Source organism: Oncorhynchus masou, chromosome 29 (genome assembly GCF_036934945.1).
Source record: "Oncorhynchus masou masou isolate Uvic2021 chromosome 29, UVic_Omas_1.1, whole genome shotgun sequence".
Lineage (NCBI taxonomy): Eukaryota > Metazoa > Chordata > Actinopteri > Salmoniformes > Salmonidae > Oncorhynchus > Oncorhynchus masou.
In genome coordinates, this window is record NC_088240.1 from 74,597,582 (window position 1) to 74,620,793 (window position 23,212).

Sequence of the window (23,212 nt, forward strand, 5' to 3'; positions counted from 1 at the left end):
TGGAAGGTGCAAAATAAGCCTATTGTCGTATTCAGGTGCTAGTCGGAAGTAGGAAACTCGTAAATGTTGGACTTGCTTACTGGCTGTAGTTATACACGTGTTGCATTCAACCCATACCTCAGTTGTTCAGCGACTTAGTGTTCAACTAGATAGTAGATCAGTCATTTCAGAGTTCCCGACTAGGTCATGAACCCAGTACAACACGCAATATTTAGGACTTTCCTAGTAGTTGGATGTGCTGGCCAATGGTGGTTGAGTTTGTAGGTACACTACCCAATCCATGAGGTTATAGGGGACGGAGGGCGGGCCTAAACGTGCACCGGAAGGTTGTGGTTGAACTTTGCCGGTGTGTAGCTAGAATTACCGCCGGACACGCACAAACAGTCAACGTGAGTTGCTCGCTAACACATTTGAAGGACAGTTGCATGAAACAGACAACTCTAAAACTGATGTCTTTATTACAGATAGCTGATGGTGTTACAGTTTTGTTGTCAGAAGCATGTATAGTGCTGCAATTGTTATCGCTAGCAACATTAGCAAGCTAACGTTAGCTCAGTCAGTGACCGTCAGTCAAGTCGACCAGGTCTCAGAGCATTTCGTATTCCTCTGTACGTAAATCCGAGACACTCCATTATGTATGATACAGTATCTTACGTTTGGTATGGTTGCATAAGACAGATATTTACTTAAGGCCACAACGAAAGGGGATTGTGGTTGGTATGGGTGGGCATTTGCTACCTTGCTAACGTTACGTGTTTGGCTTAAATACCCTTTGGCCTTGACCTAGCTGTGTTAGTCTTTGTCCCAGTTAATGCGTAGAGTTGGATAGCTAGCCACTAGAACTATTAACATAACATCAAGTATCTCACCCCTTCTCTCTCTTTGTGTCTCTCTCTCATCCTGCTTCAGCATGGGCAGTGTGTTGGCTGCCAGCTCCCCCCCTCCCACAGGCAGTGGCGTTGTCCAGGGGGCCCCTGGGTTGGTGTCGGTCCCCCCAGGGTTCTCCATGCCCTCCGTCCCTCCCCCCTCTGTCCCGGGACAGCCAGCGGGTGAGACGGGGAGCCCCCTCCCCAACCCTGGTACCTATGAGGAGTGTCATCGCAAGTGCAAAGGTAAGAATCATACACAGTCATGTCATGCGGTACGTCATCAGCGTTGTACAGGTGCATCTTTCCTGTTCGAATAGACTGGGCAATGACGTTGCAGATTTTATGCTCATATTTATTTGAGCGGTGTGTTTTTCCTCTGACATGAAATGTTTTCTGTCCCATATTTTAGATTGTATTAAATGTTAAAATAGTTTGCATTAAATAGTTTCTGTTTTGACCATAGACTTGGACAACTCTAGTGTCCAAAGGTCAGGTTTAGCAAGGGCAGCACCATTGACTTTCACCATTTTGAAATCAACTGGGTGGGGCTATTGGTTAAGGAAGGATCACATAATTCCTTCCAGGTCATCAGGAGGGCTCAGCCCATGAATTATACTTGTGAGCAAACATTCCATATCTCTATGGTTCTAACGTCATTTCAGAGGTGTTCCCCATCCAGATGGAAGGAGTGCGACTGGTGGTCAACAAGGGCCTGAGTAATCACTTCCAGGTCAGTTGTGGAGCTAGAGGAATATATATTCTAGATGCAGCCAGTCGGTAAGTTAAAGTCAGCGTTAGTATGCATTCTGTGCAAGCTATTATACTATGAAAAGGAACTATCTAACCCTCAAGGCTCTAAAGCTCAAGGTGGTGATTGTCCTATTTCATATGTATCAGAATACTATATTGTTTGCCACTTTATTGGATGTCTGCTGTATCTGTTCTACAGGTCTGTCATACAGTCACTCTCAGCACCTTGGCTGAATCTGGCTACCGGTTTGGTGCCACCTACGTGGGCACTCAACAGACAGGACCTGCTGAGGTAAACTGTCACTTGTCTGGTCTGGAAAATGTCTCTCAGCCACTTTACCCTAACATTATTATATTCTAATAAAGTTGTTAATGTACGTGTTGAACCACCCCCAAGTCCTTCCCAGTCATGGTGGGAGACATGGACAACACCGGTAGTCTGAACGCCCAGGTTATCCACCAGCTCACCAGCGCCGTGCGCTCTAAAATAGCCATCCAGGTACGTCACTGTGAAGAGTGGAATGCAACACCAGGATCAGGAAGTTTGTATATTAAACTTACTGTTTATTCATCTGTCCATTTCCAATAATGCCTTTGTTATTTCAACAGACTCAGCAGCACAAGTTTGTGAACTGGCAGTGTGACATGGAGTATCGTGGTGATGACTTCACCTCTGCTGTTACCCTGGGCAACCCAGACGTCCTCCTCGGCTCTGGTAGGATTGTTTTCTCATCAGACTTCACTGGTGGTCCATGATGCTGCAAATCGACCCATCTCTCCTACAAGCACATTTGTGTGGAAGCTTCATCACTTAAAGCAATAATGTTCTTGTTACCCAGTCTTTTGATCACATGTTATGATGTCCCCTGTTTACAGAGTGAACAGGCTGGTTATTATTCAGACATGAGTCCTTTATTCTTGTGCTCTATTGTAACATCTATGATGACGATGTTGCTGTCCTCAGGTATTATCGTGGCTCACTACCTTCAGTCCATCAGTCCAGCCCTGGCATTGGGAGGAGAGCTGGTCTACCACCGGAGGCCTGGGGAGGAGGGAGCAGTCACCTCCCTAATGGGCAGATACACAGGTGAGACCCTCTCTGACCCACACCACCTCACCTTCTGTTAGAGCCAGGAGTTTTTTACTGGTCAGGTCACTGAGATTAATATTCTTCTTGTTTTTACTCCAGGCAATAATTATGTTGCCACATTGACTCTAGGAGGTGCTGGTGCTCATGCAACATACTACCACAGAGCCAATGACCAGGTACCCAAACTAAGCTATCCTATCACCTAGCCCTCAGTCTACCTTGCCCCCAGTCTAGACCACAAGACTCCTCAAACTTTAGTGTGGATCACTGTGCAAAATAGTTGGGAATCCACTGGTATCCTACAATCTCGTGACCATGCCTTTTCTGACATGGAGGTGTTAGCCCACTGAAATACTTGAGGCTATGTAGCAGCACAGTGCTAGGTCTGTTTGTGAGACCATCTTGTCGTTCTACCAACTCAGCTGCAGCTGGGGGTGGAGTTTGAGGGCAGCATGCGGACACAGGAGACCGCAGTATCGTTTGGGTACCAGCTGGACCTCCCTAAAGCCAACCTGCTCTTTAAAGGTAAGCCACTGTTTGTCCCTCGACAGCATAGCTATTCAGCCAGACCTCTAGGATTAATTGAGTGAGTTGAGCCGTTTGTCAATGATTGTCCCAGGTCTGAATCATTTCCTGATCAGTCCCTCCCCTCCATCCCTGTTTCCAGGTTCGGTAGACAGTAACTGGGTGGTGGGGGCGGTCCTGGAGAAGAAGCTGCTGCCCCTGCCCCTCTCCTTGGCCCTGGGAGCCTTCCTTAACCAAAAGAAGAACAAGTTCCAGTGTGGCTTCAACGTCACCGTTGGTTAGACCTCCAGCTGCCTCTGACACACTGGGACCAGCACAGAAACACACAGTCCTGGGCTTGTCATGTATCTACTGGATTCAGAGACTCTCCTATCCTGTGAATTGTGGGGCAGAGTGAGCGAGGGGGTTACTCTATACCATGGAGCCAGGCCTACATATTGTAGCACAAGTCTATTTCCTTCTGGTATATGCGATACCCAACGAATAGAGAGCATCAGGTGATGCAGTCCAACATGTGATTAGACTAATATTGTCACTGTCTGATAACTGCATCTACATTTGGCATTTTCCAAACAATACAGAAACTATAGGGCTATATTTTACTGTTAACGAATATACAATTACTGAACTTCAGAAGTATTTTGAATACATTTTCCTGGTCCTAGAGTCATGAAATGTTCAGAGTACATTTACTGCCTTCAACTCCATTTCTATTACATATATTGAAGTTCTCACCAGACCGTGACAATATTATGAAATGCACTTAGAATCATAAACAACTTTTGTATCTTTGGTTTTTGATGTTAAAGACCATTAAGGACTGGTTCTGTGTCTGTGTGGTGCTATGAATGTAAAGAAATAGCAGTGCATAGAAAAATAACTTGATGTAGAAAAATATTTATCAATTATACAATATATTATTCAAAGTAAACCAGAAAAGAAAAAGCTAAAAAAGAATCACAAATTTCAAGTAAGGTGGCAGCATTCAAGACCTCCTAGTGGAGCAACAGTTTCCAAACAGCCCATCACACACACACACACACGGTGATAACAGTTCTGAATGAAGTCTATTCAGGAAACTGCAGTAATGTTCTTTCTTCCAGTGTAGGTGTCATTGCATGTAGAATTGTAAGGAGACTAATGCAGTCACATGAAAAATGCATCCAGCTGAGATCTAGAGGTACATAATCATACTGGCATAAGCTCTATAGACCAACAGTAAACAAACTCTTGTTACCAACCAATAACTCAAACAGTGGTGGAACCTAACTCAGCAGGGACACTGAAAGCGCATCTCTGTCAACTGTTACCTTTGCCCATGCTGCTGCTGACACTCATGATGGAGACATCTGATTGGGAGGCAGTGGAGACAGTGGCTGGGTAAGGGATGTTGGTGTGGAGGAGGATAAAGGGAGGCTCTGGATAAAGAGGTCTCTGAACTCCAGGGGAGTAATAGGTGAGTAAATGCCCTATTTGAGCATCAGTGATGGGGGACTGGTGGTGCATTGCTGGAGGGTAGCTGTAGGTCCTTCTCTGGGTCAGGCTGATGTCCACTGCAGTCATCCTTTCGGAGTCAAGCCTCATCGGCAGCTGCTCGCTCTCCCGGGTCTTCACTGGAGACTGATGGCCTGACAGGCTCTCTGCTGATTGGCTGTGAGGAGAGGGAGTGAGAGGTGCCTTGGGGGAATGGGACGAGCTGCGGTGAAGAGGCGAAGCTGTGGGAGTGGCCAATGGTGAAATGCTGGGAGATGGAGAACCTGGGGACAGAGGAGGGATGTGATGAGTTTACTGTGTCCGAATGCATGATGCACATCAAAATACGTGCTTGTCTCACCATTACCTCTAATCTGTGACTGGGGTGTGCTCCTGTGTGGTGAGGCTGGTACACACTGCTGAGCTTTGGGCTGCTGGTTTCTGGAGCCCTTCCCTCGTAGTACATCTGTTACCTGAGGACAGAGATCTAAAGGGTTAGGTTACCTGAGAGGACACACATTAACAGTGCTGCAATCACAACTAGTGAGTTCACTGCATCTGTGGGGTCTGCTACTGAGTGATCGCATTCCTTAGATTATTTGTGTTTTATTGTTGGTACAGTTTGTTGTGATGACAAGAAAATTGTTATTAGGTACAGCCACTAGAGGGAAGCACCCACAAGGATTAGTTCAGTCCTATGTCCACACTATCGTTCATTTAACCCACTAACTTCAGTTTTTATTCTCCTACACATGTGTAAAGCTATTGATTGGTGTGAAACAGAGGGGAAAAAGACACTCTTCCATAGATCCAGTGCATTCATTTTCTTCTCTCTCACCTTCTTGTTCTTGGCCACCATCGCAGGGGTGTCGTTGTGGTAGTTCTTCACACTGCTGTCGGCTCTGTTCTTCAGTAGCAGCCTGGCTGTGTCTACCTGGCCTCGCCCACAGGCACTGTGCAGGGCCGTGTTCCCACTGTACGACTGGCCATTCACATTACAGTCATTCTGATGAGGAGGGGGCAGGGAGAGAGGACGCGGGAGATTGTTGAGAAGATGTAAAAATAGGTAACACGGTTAGTCTTGGATGGCGATGTGTAACTAAACAGAATCACTTTGAACATTTCTTGTAAATCATCTTCCCAGAAAGGAAAGATAAACCTAAAGGGGAACAGGGGAGAACCTACAGACCATTTTAAATAGAGATGAGCTGACTTCAGTAGAACAGCTGGAGTCACATACAACACACGTAGCCTTACCTCTATGAGGAAGTGCACCATGTCCATATTGTGGTTCTCTACTGCGTGTATGAGAGGACTGTGGCCACTCTTGATGTCCTGCTTAGAGAGAGGGGAATGGGGACTCTGTAAAGTGGAACTGGAATTAATCTAATGAGTATTACCTGGTATTGAGTAACTAGATGATTCAGTATGCCAGAATAACTCAAAGCCCATTTGAAATGGCCCAGCATTAAGGGGAGAGATGGAGAGTTAGGTGGGGGAGGAAGGTGACTGACCATAGCATTGATGTCTGCCCCAGCATCTAGCAGCATTCTGACCAACTCCTTGTGTCCACCCTGTACAGCTAGGTGGAGAGGGGTGAGGCCTGGAGAGTGAGGGGGGGGGGGGGGTGAGCAGTTAGGGAGAGAATCACACGTGCACACGCTCCAGAGACCATGTGTATTCTAGGGGTTTTCTGCTGTTTTGAGTACAAGGCAAACCATGCTGTGCCCAGACTTGTCACACTGGCATACAGACCACAACAGCAGGAAATGCCCTATTCCCCTCTCTGCCTCATACGCCCACCACCATGGGACCCACAGCATGAGTCAAACAGGGGGATAATGTGTGCTACATATAACGTTAGTATGTGTCGCAACTCAGAAATATTCCCACAATATGGGAATTCCTGTACATTAGGCATGAATGTTGTAAACATTGTGGGAGGGTTACTGGCTTTATTTGGGGTAGTAGTATACATCCTAGATATATTATTGTTTTAGTCATGTCTGGCATGACTACCACAAAGTGAGCTGTCTGTTTCTTCTATGGACTGTCAATTAGGTCACATTGGAAAGTTAAGAGGAATATAGAATTTATGAATTGAATTTAAATTAATCCCCTGCATTGTCTCAATTGAAACAGAATTGAGGGCAAATTAGTAGCAGTAGTAACTTACCCTCATAGTTCCTGACCTCCAGGCAAGTCAAGATGGAGGGGTGGGAAAGGACGACAGAGAGGCAGGCCTGCTGGCCGTGTTCACAGCAGAGGTGGACCGTTGTCTGACCGTTACGGTCCAGAGCCCCCGGGTCAGCACCCGCACGCAGCAACGCCCCCACCAGCTGGGCCTGATGGGTAATCACAGCCAGATGAAGAGGGGTCTAAGAAAGAGGGAGACAGAAAATTCATCTTTAGACAATCATTAAACAAGAACAAATTAAAACCAGGGGCGTCATAACTGTACATTTCACACTAAATATCTGCGGTCACTATTTCTGAAAAGACTGCACACGCACAAACATATTGAGATTTATAAACTTGGCGCACGCCATACATACGCATGTTCCCCGGTTGTGTGCCCCTTTACTCTTTCTCCTTGTAGGCCTTTGCTACCTCATGGGTATTAAACCATCACAGAAAAGGTGAGGCATTTTTTTATGCAATGATCATGGAAATGAAAAATAATAGCCCAGAAATTAGATGCCTGTTTCTAATTATTTTAAAATGCAAAGATAAATTAAATAGATTCTCACTAAAGGCAAATGATTGCATCTTGTTATTACCTTGTTTATTGTTATGAATAAGCGTGTCCATCATATCCCCAATTTGCACAAAATACTAATCTCCTTCCTGCTTGCAATGCAATACTTCAACCACTAGAAAATGTACACACATGGTCTAAATTTTGCAGAGTCATAAATTATAAATGCCCACTGTTGCGTGAACGCATGTTTGGGGTATATTTTGTACATACACATGGTTTATAAATGAGGTAAACCATTTTTTTTAAACCAAGAGCAGAGGAAGAAGAGATGAGGAAGAATAGTGTATTACTCCTGTTAATGGAATCGCATCATGTCACCTCCATCCAGTTCTGCAGGGGGAAGGTCACAAGAGCTTATAAACGGTGGGCTAGATAAGGTTGGGCATAAGTCCCCAAACAAACCAGAGCCGCCCACAGAGGGCTTTCTGGCTTCATCAGCATTGGACATCGGCAGACAAAGATAAACGCCACACGGCATGGTAAACACACCATTAAAGTCCAAAATACAAATCAGCTCGGAGATGAAGATACAGCCCCATACATTTTTTTTTCTCGCTTCAAAATTAGGTGCACCTAAAGTATTTGAAAGGACTAATGCGGTTTCGAGCCAGGTCGAATTCCAGAGACATGCCACTATGCAGGGGATTGCAGATTCCAACATGGGTTTACTGAAAGCACTGGAGCAATTCAGGATCTTCCAGAGATGGCCAATGATTCATTAATTCATAAAACCTGATTTGAAAAATGTTAACTTTGTTAGTGGTCCAATGTCCAGAGACATTCAGAAAGGTTTTAGGGAAGTCACTTGATCTGGAATCTATCATTAATCATACTGAACAATCTCAGTGGTCAGGATGATCATTTAGTTTCACTTTTGATTCAGGAAAAGCATGTACTTACAGTGTGTGTATGTGTGTGTGTGGCTGTGTTCCAGTAAAGAACAGCAGTAAATTACCAAAGCGCCGACGGGAGAAAACACTGGTGAGAGAGAACACTGGTGAAATGCCTCCAATGTCTCAATGCCAGTGGCCTTCACTTCCTGAGAAAACACTCCTATTTCCCTGAATCGTCAGATAGTCATGACTGATCACACACACCCTAGTGTTTGACCTCTCATGAACTACCAACAGTCTGACTCAGTCATATTGTGCTTCCTAGAATGTCCCTGAACATGAAGCCGTAAAGGACGTAACCGGCAACATGTCACAATACATCAAAGGCACAGGTCAAATAAAGGCTTTTATGGTGGTCCAAAAACATTCCAAAGTTCATTGAGTTTAGTACTAGCTTCCTGTAAACCATTCCAGAATGACAAACAAAAACAGCACAAATAAGAGGGGCAGAGAGTGGGGAGGGAGAGAAGGGGGAGCATAGGGTAAGAAAGCCAGGGAGAGGAATAGCTGGAAGCGGTATAGACAAGGGGAAAGACGGGATAAGAGGGAAAATCCCTTCCCTCTCCCCTGCTGGCTGTGTGTCCACAGAGTTACATTCCAATGAAATGAGTAGATAAACCAGAAGAACAGAGGAGTGGAGGGAAGAGTTCTAGGTATGAGGAAAAGCCTTGAAAGGGTGGTTGTGTGCCAGACAAAGATAAGGATACAAAGAACAGGGGCGGGGGGAGAAGGTAAAAACAGAGAAATTAGAGGTGTGCATAGGGTGTACTTCCTGTTAATGTTCTAGTTGTGCAACTTCCCAGGAAAGACTAACAAAGTCCCTTACCATACCATGGAAGAGCTTATTTTACTAGTTCTTTACAAGTTTCAATAATTTGTATAATTTATGCAGTTATAGGAGGGGTCAACTCACAATGTACTGAGATAAAAATCAGAGAGAGAGACGATCAGAGAGAGAGACAGCCAGAGAGATGGAGACTAGCGCAGAAAGGGAAAGTCCCGGATTCTACCCTCTAAACCTCAGCAACAAGGTATGTTGAGAAACAGAGCAGGGCAGAGCAGGGGGGGGTCATGTGACTTCTCAGAATGAGGATACTAAGTGCACATACACACGCACTGTAGAAGCCTCACACAATACACTGCATGCCACAAGCACACCCACACAGACAGACAAAGCATAATGTACAAAGTGGCAACAGCAGCGTTAAGGACATGGTCATTCATTTTCAATATCTGAACAGTTTCCAGAGAACTTGAATAACCTAACATGGGAATAACATTGGCCAGAGAATTGGGAAGTGCACCAGCTAGTAGATGTCAGTGTTTGGTTAGCAGTAGTGACAGTGTTTGGTTAGCAGTAGTGACAGTGTTTGGTTAGCAGTAGTGACAGTGTTTGGTTAGCAGTAGTGACAGTGTTTGGTTAGCAGTAGTGACAGTGTTTGGTTAGCAGTAGTGACAGTGTTTGGTTAGCAGTAGTGACAGTGTTTGGTTAGCAGTAGTGACAGTGTTTGGTTAGCAGTAGTGACAGTGTGGGAGTATTAAACAGCTGTTTCATAGCACCAGTGCTGCAGCTGATCTGGTAGTCGCACAATGTGCACATGCAACTCAGTACTGATATTAACTCTGTCATACCATTGAATAAAATTGACCACTGAAGTATTGTTTGGACTGCACAACACATGTTGAACTGCTAGAGAAAGTTGTTTTTTTGCTGACATAGTATGATTATCTGGCATTGCCAAAAGAGCTTGGCAGGCTTTGTGTAAAAGTATTGTGGAGTGTGTTTAAGATTTTTATTTGGGGTTACAGACTATCCTATATAGTCATTTACTTGTGATTATAACTGACAAATCTAATAAACAATTAGAAAATGGGTTCTCAGGCTTGGCAATAGGTCTGTGCTAGATAACAAAAAGGCACTATCTGGTAGTCACATCGTGGCGAGCATCATGTCTCTCAGCCTGGACTGAAATCTCCCCCTGGCCCCTCACACGGACGTATACAGCCTGTCTGCTAGACTATGCACTACAGACAGGATATCACTTTAAATGCCTCAGTCTCACCTCAACGGTGAGAACACACAACAAATGGTACCTACGTTATTTCTGGTAAGTGAGCAATGTGTTGTCTGAAACCCCAGTTGTGTGTATGAAGGGTTCAGGGTGATTTCTCTGGGGTGATTAAGCAGACTAACAGAGCTGCAGAGGGAACGTGGCATTGACAGGGTGTGGTGGCACGCTGGAGGGAAGAAGTGGACTCATTTGAAAGTGATGGGAAAAGGCCATGGGGCATTGATGGACTGGGAAAGGTGCAGAAGATGGAACCCAACAGAAAAGAGATCAGAACACACAGCCCTGAACAAAGGATACCAATCATAGCACATCCTTCCAAGCAATAGGCTTGTGCGTGTGACCTTGGCCTGCATTAAGCACAGGTAACCAGAAACTGTACATTTCTTCTGATAACCGGCAGCCGAGAGGTGTCGGTCTGTGTACGGTAAAGAGGCTGGGCGAGGAGGAAATCAAGGACTTCCTCTTTCACACCTTTCCTTATTGTGCTCTGAAGTCTGCAGTCAGTGTCAGGTGTGTGTGTGTGTGTGTGTGTGTGTGTGTGTGTGTGTGTGTGTGTGTGTGTGTGTGTGTGTGTGTGTGTGTGTGTGTGTGTGTGTGTGTGTGTGTGTGTGTGCGTGCACATGTTTTCCTATATTATCAGGACCCCAATGTCCTAATATTTCACCGTAATGTCCTGAAAAGGTAGGAAAACCAATTCTATTTTAAGGATGAAGGAAAATCTGATTTTTACACTCCAATAACTCCTGACATTTCTGAAAACACAGCTGTGTGCTCGTGCATGTATCTCACCTGTCTCAGGTTGTTATAGATGTCCAGGTCTGTGTGAACCAGTTCCAGGAGAAGGATCATTCTTTGGATCTGAGCTTCCTGCCCCTGCACCACTGCTATGTGAAGAGCCCTGTAACACACACACACCCAAGTCAAAACTACACACAAAAATAAAACAGGTACACATTCTTCCACACACAAATTCTGATATTTAAACCAATAAATGCACAAAATAAATTGACACACATCCTTTCCACACAACTCCAGCATGATTGTAAAGTGGCTGCTGATGCGTCCTGACACAGAAACCCCCTGACTAACCTTTAAGCCAGAGAAATCCTATGGACTACAAACTGAATGACACACTAATTGGCATGTGATGGCTGGCTGGGTTTAAAACCGTTACACAATTGCAGTAGAAAGTTTACACAAGCCTACATTATGTTTTGACAAATTCAGGCTAACCCATAACCTATATATTACTGAATGACCGAGTACTGGCCAACTTCACTTGACCTATGACCTGATTCTCCACAACTGACAGTTAGGCTGAGAGGAGAGCAGTGTGGTGGGTGACTCATTACAAAACCTATAGAAAACTGATCAAGGTGACTAGGAAACTGATATTTATATAGTATGTAAAGTGAAAGAACAGAGGTCAAACATAAGAATAAGGAAGAATGACAGGAGTTCTTGGGGAAAAAATATATATTATCAGAAGTTAATTTCAGTAATCTCGTTTGGTGTAATTTCCTGTTGTGTGACAATGGCACAGCCCTCTGTATTGGGGGAGATCATCACCATTAAACCATTAGAACTACGGTCTCTATTAGGGGCTTTCTGTGTGTTTTCATGTCTTTCAGCTTCCTCCAATGAATATCAATCGTAAATGCAGAACAAGAGAAGAAAGGTTATGACAGGAAATTGGGACATTTTGAGAGAATGATTTAAAAGTACCTTTACTGAGAATTTGGGGTTAGCACAAATTTACGGTAATGTCAGTTTTGTTTTTGTCTACTTCCTGATCTGTTGTCCATTAAACAGAGTTACAACAGACTAAAACACATATTGGTGTTTGGCATGTCTACCTACTGCACATACAACTGAAGTCTGAGGAGATGAGTAACAACATATTTGCATACTGCAAAGAGGAAATGGAAGACAAAGAAAATACATAGGCCTCCACACACAGAGACCATCTGGCATGCATTGCTCAAAGACAACTCTAACAGCTCGTACACAAAACAAATTGAGCAGAAAACCTTTTTAATACAATACAAATATTATGTCCTGAGACATCCTCTTTCAGAGAGTTGTGAGTTATGTCATACATTCCTCCACTTTTTTTTTTTTACCTTTATTTTACTAGGCAAGTCAGTTAAGAACAAATTCTTATTTTCAATGACGGCCTGGGAACAGTGGGTTAACTGCCTGTTCAGAGGCAGAACGACAGATTTTGTACCTTGTCAGCTCGGGGATTTGAACTTGCAACCTTTCGGTTACTAGTCGAATGCTCTAACCACTAGGCTACACTGCCGCCCCATAACTATACTGAACAGAAATATAAACACAACATGTGAAGTGTTGGGCCCATGTTCCATGAGCTGAAAGAAAAAAAATCCCAGAAATGTTCCAAAAGCTTATTTCTCTAATGTTTTACACATTTGTTTCACTCCCTGTCAGTGAGCATTTCTTCTTTGCCAAGATAATCCATCCACGTGACAAGTGTGGGACTGATTAAACAGGATGATCAGTATCTGACCGTAAGGCGCTACATAGGGTACTACGTACGGCCCAGTACATCACTTGGGCCAAGCTTCCTGCCATCCAGGACCTATATACCAGGCGGTGTCAGAGAAAGGCCCAAAAAAATTGTCAAAAACTCAAGTCACACTAGTCGTAAACTGTTCTCTCTGCTACCGCACGGCAAGCGGTACCGGAGCGCCAAGTCTAGGTCCAAGCGGCTCCTTAACAGCTTCTACCCCCAAGCTATAACACTGCTGAACAATTTATCAAATGGCCACCCGGACAATTTACATTGACACCACCCTTTGTTTTTACACTGCTGCTACACCCGCATATTTACTCAGTACCGGAGCCCCCTGTATATAACCTCGTTATTTTTATGGAATTCAACTGGGTAACTTTATTTTTACTTTATTTTGATTTAATAAATATTTTAACTCTTTCTTGAATTGTACCGTTGGTTATGGGCTTGTAAGTAAGCATTTCACAAATAAATAAAATTAGATTTCATTTGAAATGTGCACCTTTTGCTGGGGACAATAAGGCAACTATAATGTGCAGTTTTGTCACAACACAGTGCCACGGGTGTCTCACATTTTGAGGGAGCATGCAACTGGTATGCTGACTGCAGGAATGTTCACCAGAGCTTTTGCCAGAGAATTGAATGTTAATTTCTCTACCATAAGCCACCTCCAACGTAATTTTAGAAAATTTGGTAGTATGTCCAGCCAACCTCACAACGTGTATGGTGTTTTGTGGGCGAGTGGTTTACTAATGTCAATGTTGTAAATGGAGTGACAGTGGGGATATGGTATTTTTATTAACCTTTATTTAACTAGGCAAGTCAGTTAAGAACAAATTCGTATTTACAATGACAGCCTAGGAACAGTAGCAGCACCCACACGTAGCACGCGCACCAGCAGGTATATTTTACTGGTCAACCCTAAAGCCAATTCCTCCTTTGGCCGCCTCTCCTTCCAGTTCTCTGCTGCCAATGACTGGAACGAACTGCAAAAATCACTGAAGCTGGAGACTCATATCTCCCTCACTCACTTTAAGCACCAGCTGTCAGAGCAGCTCACAGATCACTGCACCTGTACATAGCCCATCTGTAAATAGCTCATCCAACTACCTCATCCCCATACTGTTATTTGATTTATTTTTGCTTTGAACCCCAGTATCTCTACTTGCACACTCATCTTCTGCGCATCCATCACTCCAGTGTTTAATTGCTATATAGTAATAATTTAGGCTCTATGGCGTATTTATTGCCTTACCTCCCTTATCCTACCTCCTTTGCACACACTGTATATATACTTTTTCTATTGTATTATTGACTGTATGTTTGTTTATTCCATGTGTTACTCTGTGCTGTTGTTTGTGTTGCACTGCCTTGCTATATCTTGGCCAGGTCGCAGTTGTAAATGAGAACTTGTTCTCAACTAGCCTACCTGGTTAAATAAAGGTAAAATAAAAAATTAAATTGTGTCCCAGTTCTCGCCAATATCCAGCAACTTCGCACAGGAATTGAAGAGGAGTGGGACAACATTCCACAGGCCACAGTCAACAGCCTGATCAACTCTGAAGGAGATGTGTTGGGCTGTACGAGGCAAATTGTAGTCACACCAGATACTGACTGGTGTTCTGATCCACGCTTCAACCTTTAAGGTATGTATGACCAACAAATGTGTATCTGTATTCCCAGTCATGTGAAATTCATAGATTTAGGGCCTAATACATTTATTTCAATTGACTGATTTCCTTATATGAACTGTAACTTAAAATATTTGAAATTGTTGCATGTTGGGTTTTTGTATTTTTGTTCAGTACAAAAGTGTAGTACTAGTCCATAGCTTGAGTCAACAATGCCCTTAGCATCAACAAATTAAACATATTTTTTTAAATAAAAAAGATTTCACAACTTATGTTGGAGGGCTCGTGTGTGAGATAGGGAGAGGTCATACAGCTTCGCTCTGTTTTACCAGGCAGAGAGAGACCGACTTGACAGCTAATGTAATATTTGGGTGCCAAGCCGAAACATTACATTCTTTCGGAGCTTGATTAAGGCAAGTCCTAACAGAACACTTATCAGCATACGGCCTTGGGTGGATCGCATAACTGCCTCTCTTGAAGACAGGTGTGTGCCTACCTGCACTTATGAGTAATTAAACCTAACATTATGCATTAGGAGTATATTGTGTTATACAGGGCAGTATGTTACTAATACAGACTGATCATTGAGACATTGTTCATCTCTGAACAACCTGTGTCACCGTAGACCTTCATATTCAAACAGAGTGGCTGGGTGGATGCATCTTTCACAACACAATCACAACACAACACGTACAATGCATAGCACAGGTGTGGAGATGTGTGGTAACATTATACAGAGCCTGAGGTTTGGAGGCGGGTGTTTGACTGATGTCAATGCAGAAGGCAGGTCTAACCAATCACAACCAGCCATCTCATCCGTGTAGCTAGTGTAACACAGACCAAAACATGTCAACAAACCATAGCCAATACAACCTTGCTTTCCGCATTTCTTGTTCAACTTGAGTAAACAAATATTTCACATAGGGATGATGACAGTTTGTCTTTGTAATTGAAACCCATCTCCATACAAGTCTAACCGACACTGTGGTGACTGATACAACTGAAGATGACCACAAGACAGTCTCATAACAGTGAAACGTGCGACAGTGTTGACGCCCGTCTCTCGCAGTCTGACCTGACTAATGGCCATACAGCACAGTGAAGCCACTCAGCCGTCTGTCAGTGTGAAAAGCAGAACTTGTGTTTGGCCGCATATGTTGGTTCTTTCCTAAAAATCTCCCCTTTCTGGTAAGTGAGAACCACCCCTGACCACGTTCACAAGTGTATCCGTTGTAGGGCTGATCCAATTTTGTCAACTTGTCGATTGTTTGGTCGATAGGCTGTTGGTCGACCAACATTTGTTTAGTTGAGCAACATAAAAAAAATGTAAAAAATGTTATGGCAAAAGAGACTTGTCGGATTCACATTTGTCTCAGTGGACCAATCCATTGAGGAGGATTGCTCATTAGTGTCACCAGTAGTACAGTTACCTTTCATTTCTAGTCTACAATGTTTTCTGGTCAGTTTTGTTTCATGCATTCAATATATTATTATTATGACTACAGTTTTTTACCATTCTCATTGTCAGAGTGGACACATTGTTTGAGGACCGCACAACCCAGGCTACACTTCTGAAGAGCATGTTTTGGTTTATTTCATTCCATTTAGGAGTTGTCAATTTACTCATTGCAATTTGTAGAGCTTCTGTCAATATTGAGTAAGGATGAGCACCTGACTATACATAGAAGTAGGCCTATAGGCTACCTGGTCTGTGCGCAAATGTAGGCTGTAAATGTGTCCATTTGGGGATCTGATAGTATTTCTGTCTTAACTCACCACCACTGTGGAGCTTCTGAAAGGCTGTTTCCTTTACCTCAAACAGAGAGTCAACTAAGTCTGTTTTCACATTCATTGAGAATGTCAAGGTCGGCCTCCCGGGTGGCACAGTGGTTAAGGGCTGTGCCACCAGAGACTCTGGGTTCGCGCCCAGGCTCTGTCGTAACCGGCCGCGACCGGGAGGTCCGTGGGGCGATGAACAATTGGCATAGCGTCGTCCGGGTTAGGGAGGGCTTGGCCGGTAGGGATGTCCTTGTCTCATCGCTCACCAGTGACTCCTGTGGCGGGCTGGGCGCAGTGCACACTAACCAAGGTTGCCAGATGCACGGTGTTTCCTCCGACACATTGGTGCGGCTGGCTTCCGGGTTGGATGCGCGCTGCGTTAAGAAGCAGTGTGGCTTGGTTGGGTTGTGTATCGGAGGACGCATGACTTTCAACCTTCGTCTCTCCAGTACGGAAGTTGTAGCGATGAGACAAGATAGTAGCTACTAACAATTGGATACCATGAAAAAAAGGGGGTAAAATTTTAACAATTACATTAAAAAAAAGAGAACGCCAAGGTCATCTTCAACGTAGCCTATTTTTCAATAACCACTCAGCATGAAAGGGGGAAAAATGTCATGCTCTGATCCGGTGGAAACATCATAAAATAAGCCTCCCTTATTACTACTCTGGGTTCTCCCATCTCCCATGCTGTGAGGAAGCAGAATTCATGCATATGCAGCAGTCTTTACATCACGTAGTAATAATGGGTTTGTGGAGTATGTGAGTAGATGACAAACATGCATTATTGCAGCACAATGAGGATGACAACAGTAATGGCATCAATTCTGATTAAAAACAGTCCCCAGATGAGTATATGCGAGGTGCCTCTCCTAACATTCCTTAAAAAGCTATCAACACTCAACTGACCTAGTAACAGGCATCTCCATTCAGTGCAATGGTGAGATTATCACACACTTGAACAAGGTTAATCTCTCTCTCGCTCTTTCTCTCAAGATGAAACTGCTCTCTCTCCTGTTCCTGGAAGTGGGGCAGACCACAGCCCCAGATAACCCAAAGCACACTGACGCAGGAGCGCTGGGCCGCACTCAAACACACAGTGACATTGGCATACATGTGGTATCCTGTTTGGGGGGAGGTGAGGGAATACGGGTTGCTGTGGCCAGCAGACCACCTGAGAGAGCGATGACTTAAAGACAGGTGTATTAAACAAAAGGGAACCAGAAACACACCACAGTCCAACTTACAATACATCCTTTTCAGAAACTATTTAAGTCATTAGTAGGTGTTGGTAGCCAGAATGCATACATTTCTTACTTTTTGAAAACTGGACCCGTGGGAATTGAACCAACTCTGACACTCTGACATTGCAAGCACCAAGCTCTACCAACTGAGCCACATGGGACACCCTGAGACTGGAGCCTGACATAGCCTTTATGGTTGCCTGTTAGTTTAGATGGTTTTTTTATTGCGCTTTAAAGCACTGGTCTTTTAGTTGTTCCAAAGGTCAGAACCAAAACGTTTGGTCCTGGCCTTTGGAACAGACTGCCGGAGGATCTGAGGGCAGGCCTCAGAAACTGGAGACATTTTAAAGAAAAATCTTAAGACATAAGTAAAAGCAAGGCTAAAAAGGTTAAGGTGCTTTTAGTCATACAATTAAAAAAAAAGAAATGGTACACAATTCTAAATTTATTTTAATCAATTAGTCTCATGTCCACTTATTTTATTATTGTTTTACTATTTTATTTGTTAAGCAATTTGAAATGCAAATGTATCCTCTAAGAAATGTGGTATATAAATAAAGTGTGATTCGATTTTTGCCATGGCAGCACTAAAGCTACTTCCTCCAGTGTATTGACCCCTCCCCTACCTACATGTCTGCATAGGTTGGAAGCATATCCCTGGCCAAGCACAGCGGTGAGAAAGTTGTTGGGTACTATACCTGTGGTTTGCAAGAAACTGCTGAACAAACGTCATCCCCACCTGTATTCTATAAGCATGACAATAACCATCGCAAATACATGATGTACTGTCCCCATGTTACTGCACAGCTGACTCTCATTCAAGCAGATAGATGGACAATGAACAGGGGAGCGTGTGACAGAGGGGTGAGAGAAACAGGGGAGCGTGTGACAGAGGGGTGAGAGAAACAGGGGAGCGTGTGACAGAGGGGTGAGAGAAACAGGGGAACGTGTGACAGAGGGGTGAGAGAAACAGGGGAGCGTGTGACAGAGGGGTGAGAGAACGTTAATGAGAGATAAGCAGGGAAGAGATCAAAAGAAAAAGCGAGAGAAATAAAGACAGAGAGAGAGCGAGAGGGAGAGAGAGAAAAAGCGGTAAATGAGGAAGTGAGGAGCGGATGTTTGGGTTTTTGAGCTCATTCATTTAAAAACACAGAGAAATGAAAACAGAGAGATACAGAAAGACCTGAGAAAACCGCAGTCACACATTGAGAGGCGCACGCTCAGAGGTTTTCCCGAAACTGAGGGGCTCAGAGGCGATGAGAACTGAGGATTAACACCCCATTGACGTAAGCACACACACACACACACACAGACACACACACACTTGGGGATGGTGGGGGGCTGAGAAGCAGCACTGTCTTTCTGCTGAAATCTAACTTTTCATCAGATAGACCACAATACAAGTAGGTACCAGCCAGGGTAATGTACTTCTTTACAGTCTACCACTTCAAGTAGTTTGACTTCATAAGAACAGCACCCAAACATGAGAACAGCACCCAAAAGCCCCAGCGCAACCACCAAGGTACGGTTTGATTTAAAAAAAAAAAAAAAATATATATATATATATATATATATATATATATATATATATATATATATATTTTTTTAAAGCCACACAAAAAAACGAGCACTGAAATGCAAATGAACTTTTATACGGATAAATTTTCTTAAACATCTTGTGATCAGATGGCAAGGTGTTTTCTTCCTGATTGATTTCAGTGCTGGTCCCTGGGCTCTACATCACATGAAATCATCCCAAGCGGAACTGCTGTGTCTCGAAACCCACAGCCAGGTCTGCACTTTCTCGATCATGTGTTTGTTGTGATGGGATGCAAATGAGTGACACACAGCACTTAAACTACAGGAACATGACTTTGCAATGCCATTCTTGGATGGACTTATGATTTCAGTCACATGAGTGTTTTTGTATCGTCCTCGCATGTCTGTCAGTGAATGGGTGAGTGCTCAGGTGTTGAAGGTCAGAGAGGGCATCGGTGCGTGAGGTTGTTATTAACATGTGATTGAATGTACCCCACCCACTCCTTGACCTCAAACATAAGGTGACCAGACATCCCCGATATCCCGGGGACAGTCCCCGATTTTGGTGGCCTGTCCCCGGCTAGTACCGGAAATGTCCCTGATTATCCCCCAGAAAGAAAAGCAACTCTGAAGTTAAATTGAGGCTGATATTTCAGTAATCAAAAGCTGTATGCAATCGGATTTCAGTGTAAAATTTGTCTCATCACTTGTATCAAACTTGTTTGCTCCCTTCTATGAGAACATTTGGTCAGTGATACATTGTAACAACTGCATGAACAACCATGCCCATAGCCAGAAAACCTTTCCAACAGCATATGCTACCAAACTGGGTGATTTAAAAATGACCAAGGTAGGCTAAAATTAAGAAACATTTGAGGGGTTAATCAATTTCTGTGTTATGAATAATTAAAGTATTTGAAAGGACTACCGGAAATGTATAGTTAAAAATAGTTCCATGGGCGGCCTCCCGAGTGGTGCAGTGGTCTGAGGCACTGCATTGCGGTGCTAGCTGTGCCACTAAGGAACCTGGTTCGAGTCCAGGCTCTGTCGCAGCCAGCCATGACCGAGAGACTGATGGGGCGGTGCACAATTAGCCTTGCATCGTCCGGGTGAGGGGAGGGTTTGGCCGGCAAGAATGTTCCTGTCCCATCCCGCACTAGAGACTTCTGTGGTGGGCCGGGCGCAATGCCTGCTGACATGATCGCCAGGTGTACGGTGTTTCTTCAGACACATTGGTGTGGCTGTCTTCCTGGTGAAGCGGGCATTGTGTCAAGAAGCAGTGGGGCTTGGTTGGGTTGTGTTTCGGAGGACGCACAGCTCTTGACCTTTGCCTCTCCCGAGTCCGTATGGGAGTTGCAGGACTGGAACTACCAATTGGGGAGAAAAGGGGGTATATATATATATATAAAGATTTTTTTTTTTACAAAAAATTATAATTCCATGGGATATTTTAATCTTGTTTCTTAGTTATTTTTTGTTGTGTGTTGTTATCTGGTCACCTTACTCTAATAGTCATTCCAGCCTCCCAGAGGCAAGCCTGTGTCTCATATGAATACTCACACAAACAATGCAAACAGACACAGAACATGACACACACACACAGTACAGATCACAGAGGTCAAGTTCCATCCCAGAATCCCCCTCACCCAGTGACACTTTCACTAAGAAGCAGAGCAGAGAATTGACTCCATTAATCATTACAGAGACAGGAAGTGAAATGAAGGTAAAGAATGTGGTGGGGTAAGGGTACACACAGCACACTCCTCTCTCACCACCAACACCCCTCACAGCCAGGTGAATCATAGACCAAAACAAACAAACAAGACTGTGTGACATCCCCTCTCCCTCCAACACATACCTAACTGATCAGGGTCATATGTAAAATATGTTGAAATGGAAAACAAAAATGACTTACTGAACTCGACCCAGTCCATAGCTCCTAGCAGGAAGTCAGGGTTAGCAAGGAACCCTCATAGGGCAACAGTACTACTCTAGGCCCCATCTGCTTCATGAGACTAACTGAAGTTCAATGCATGTAGGGTTTTCAAAAACAAACATACGTGTCGCCATCGTTGTCTTGGCGAGTCGCCAGGGCAACATCTGCCAGCAGGTGTCCGGCGTGTCCCGGGTAAAGAGAGGACTGGAGGTGAGAGACAGGCACGTTCACAACCAGCGGTGACCTGCTGGGCCAGGAGTAGAATGGGTGCCCTGGATAGGGATCTGGTTGACAGAGGGAGGGGGCAGATTGTTTGGTACAATGCCATGAAATGAGGAAATTACAGGTGACCCATTGACATGTTTTTAATCAGTTCAATCATTTATCGCTGGAATGTCTGGCAAAACAGATTCTCAATGACTGGGGTTCAAAAGCAGGACTAATCATCACTGCACAATGACACACGATCTATGAAGGAACATTCCACAGAGAAAATCCGTTTCTGACTCAAAGGCAAATGACCACTAACTGATTCAGCAGTATATTCTCTTTCAAACCAATAACTTTGATTATGATCAAATGAATACAGTTATAACACGACTGTCTGATAGGATTACGCATTTTGTTTTGCTCTATTGTGAGAACAAAACTACGAAAATGCGATAGGATAAACTCTGAATAATAAAAGCCTGTACACTTTCATTTTAATATTTTTCCACTTGTCTTTTGCCAGTGCGACTAACTTACAGTAAGGACGGGGTGCCTGCATTGAACGAACCGGATCGATGCTTTGGTGTTCATTTTCAAAACCGCTGGCGGCGGACAATTGTCTGTGTGAGACCGATGCCAGGGTACCAATGCTCTCATCGTCGTAGCTCTTTAATAAAATCTTTGGAGGACTCGGTCTGCAGCGCAAGTCTTTGTTTTTGTAAGGGGATAAGCGCTCCTCTCTCCCGGGTGGGGTACGTGACTGTTCCGGCGTCTCCCATTCAGAAGGAAATGGACGTTTCCTAAAAGGAAGCCACGAGGAAGATATGTTCTGTGTTCGTGTGTCTGTTGTGCTGCTCTCACCAGGGTTCGGAGTGAATGGCGTGTGAGAAGTTGCAGCTGGTGAGTGTTTTTTCTCCAGAAAAGCCGGGTTTTCCGTTTTCACAGGAGGTTTTATCAACGATACTCCACAACGATGATCCAGCGGCTCCACAGTGTGGCTGGGATTTCCGTTTGGACCGTCATCCTCCGTGAGGGGGGCAGCGGGATACTGCATTCTTACACTGGCGGAGCGACCTTTGCTGGTGGGCGTCCTGTCGGCGCCGCTCCCACGCTCCCTCGTTGTGGTGCTCAGATCCAGCGGCACTGTGGTTTGAGTCTGGTGACCGTTCATGGTCATGGTCCTCGGCATGAACACGGATCAAGTATCCTGGAATCAGCCTCGGGTGTTTTGTCGTCTCAAAACATAGCAGTGATTCAAATGTCAATTAAATTTATGTTTTCTATAGCCTAGGCACAGTCTCCTTCTCCACGAAAATATCCAAATGATGTTTTGATTTGGGAGTTTAATAATGTAATTTGCCAAGCCAATACAAAGAATGGCTCGAGGCTATTCTCCAAATCCATAAATGTTCATTTTGAGAAAATCAGTGTAAACTGATACTAATTTAAGTTTCTTCAATTAATGAAATCACACAACTGACTTATAGTAAATGTTCAGAATGATAAATATAAGACTTTTAAAAACCCTAACTGACGGTAACACACCTGCAATATAACTGCAGGTAGTAGGCAATTGAAGAAAATCAATAGGCTATTATGTTCCTTTTATTGCAAAGAATCAACTAGTCCGTCAACTCTGTCTCTGTCTCGCTCTCTCACTCTCATTCATTTAACCAAATCCGCGAAACTGGGGCTTTCCCTTTCGTATGAGAATTAACTCTTTACCTTCCTGTTTGCAAACTGAAACAATGCTTTCTGACGGTCTACTTTTTTTAAACCAACACCTTTAAGATATTATTAAAGGTTTAGTGTAGCCTACGTAACTGAATTGTTCAATGTTAATTAAGGCATATATGATTGATTTAATTCACTTAAATGTTAGAATTCCTGTTTTACCCCGGTTT

General features: G+C 44.0%; 2 protein-coding genes across 4 annotated transcripts; one reads left to right on the forward strand and one right to left on the reverse strand.

Annotated features, from left to right (window-relative positions):
* Positions 1 to 284: 284 nt before the first annotated feature.
* Positions 285 to 4,057, forward strand: LOC135520523 (mitochondrial import receptor subunit TOM40 homolog). The gene is made up of 10 exons (XM_064946131.1): positions 285 to 389; positions 910 to 1,112; positions 1,532 to 1,599; positions 1,819 to 1,911; positions 2,017 to 2,118; positions 2,229 to 2,334; positions 2,584 to 2,706; positions 2,809 to 2,885; positions 3,132 to 3,234; positions 3,377 to 4,057. The coding sequence occupies exons 2-10, from the start codon at positions 911 to 913 to the stop codon at positions 3,514 to 3,516; spliced, it is 1,014 nt and encodes a 337-aa protein (XP_064802203.1). The 5' UTR covers positions 285 to 389; position 910; the 3' UTR covers positions 3,517 to 4,057.
* A 58-nt stretch (positions 4,058 to 4,115) lies between these two features.
* LOC135520520 (B-cell lymphoma 3 protein homolog) lies at positions 4,116 to 23,050 on the reverse strand. 3 transcript variants are annotated; one of them, XM_064946126.1, is made up of 9 exons: positions 21,846 to 23,050; positions 21,223 to 21,382; positions 11,223 to 11,331; positions 6,884 to 7,085; positions 6,222 to 6,310; positions 5,965 to 6,045; positions 5,546 to 5,713; positions 5,075 to 5,180; positions 4,116 to 4,991 (listed from the first exon to the last, which is right to left on the reverse strand). In XM_064946126.1, the coding sequence occupies exons 1-9, from the start codon at positions 22,495 to 22,497 to the stop codon at positions 4,534 to 4,536; spliced, it is 2,025 nt and encodes a 674-aa protein (XP_064802198.1). In that variant the 5' UTR covers positions 22,498 to 23,050; the 3' UTR covers positions 4,116 to 4,533. The 3 variants fall into 3 exon arrangements, with proteins under 3 accessions (XP_064802198.1, XP_064802200.1, XP_064802199.1); XM_064946128.1 differs by having other exon boundaries at positions 22,170 to 23,049; XM_064946127.1 differs by having other exon boundaries at positions 5,965 to 6,042; positions 21,846 to 23,049.
* Positions 23,051 to 23,212: the final 162 nt, after the last annotated feature.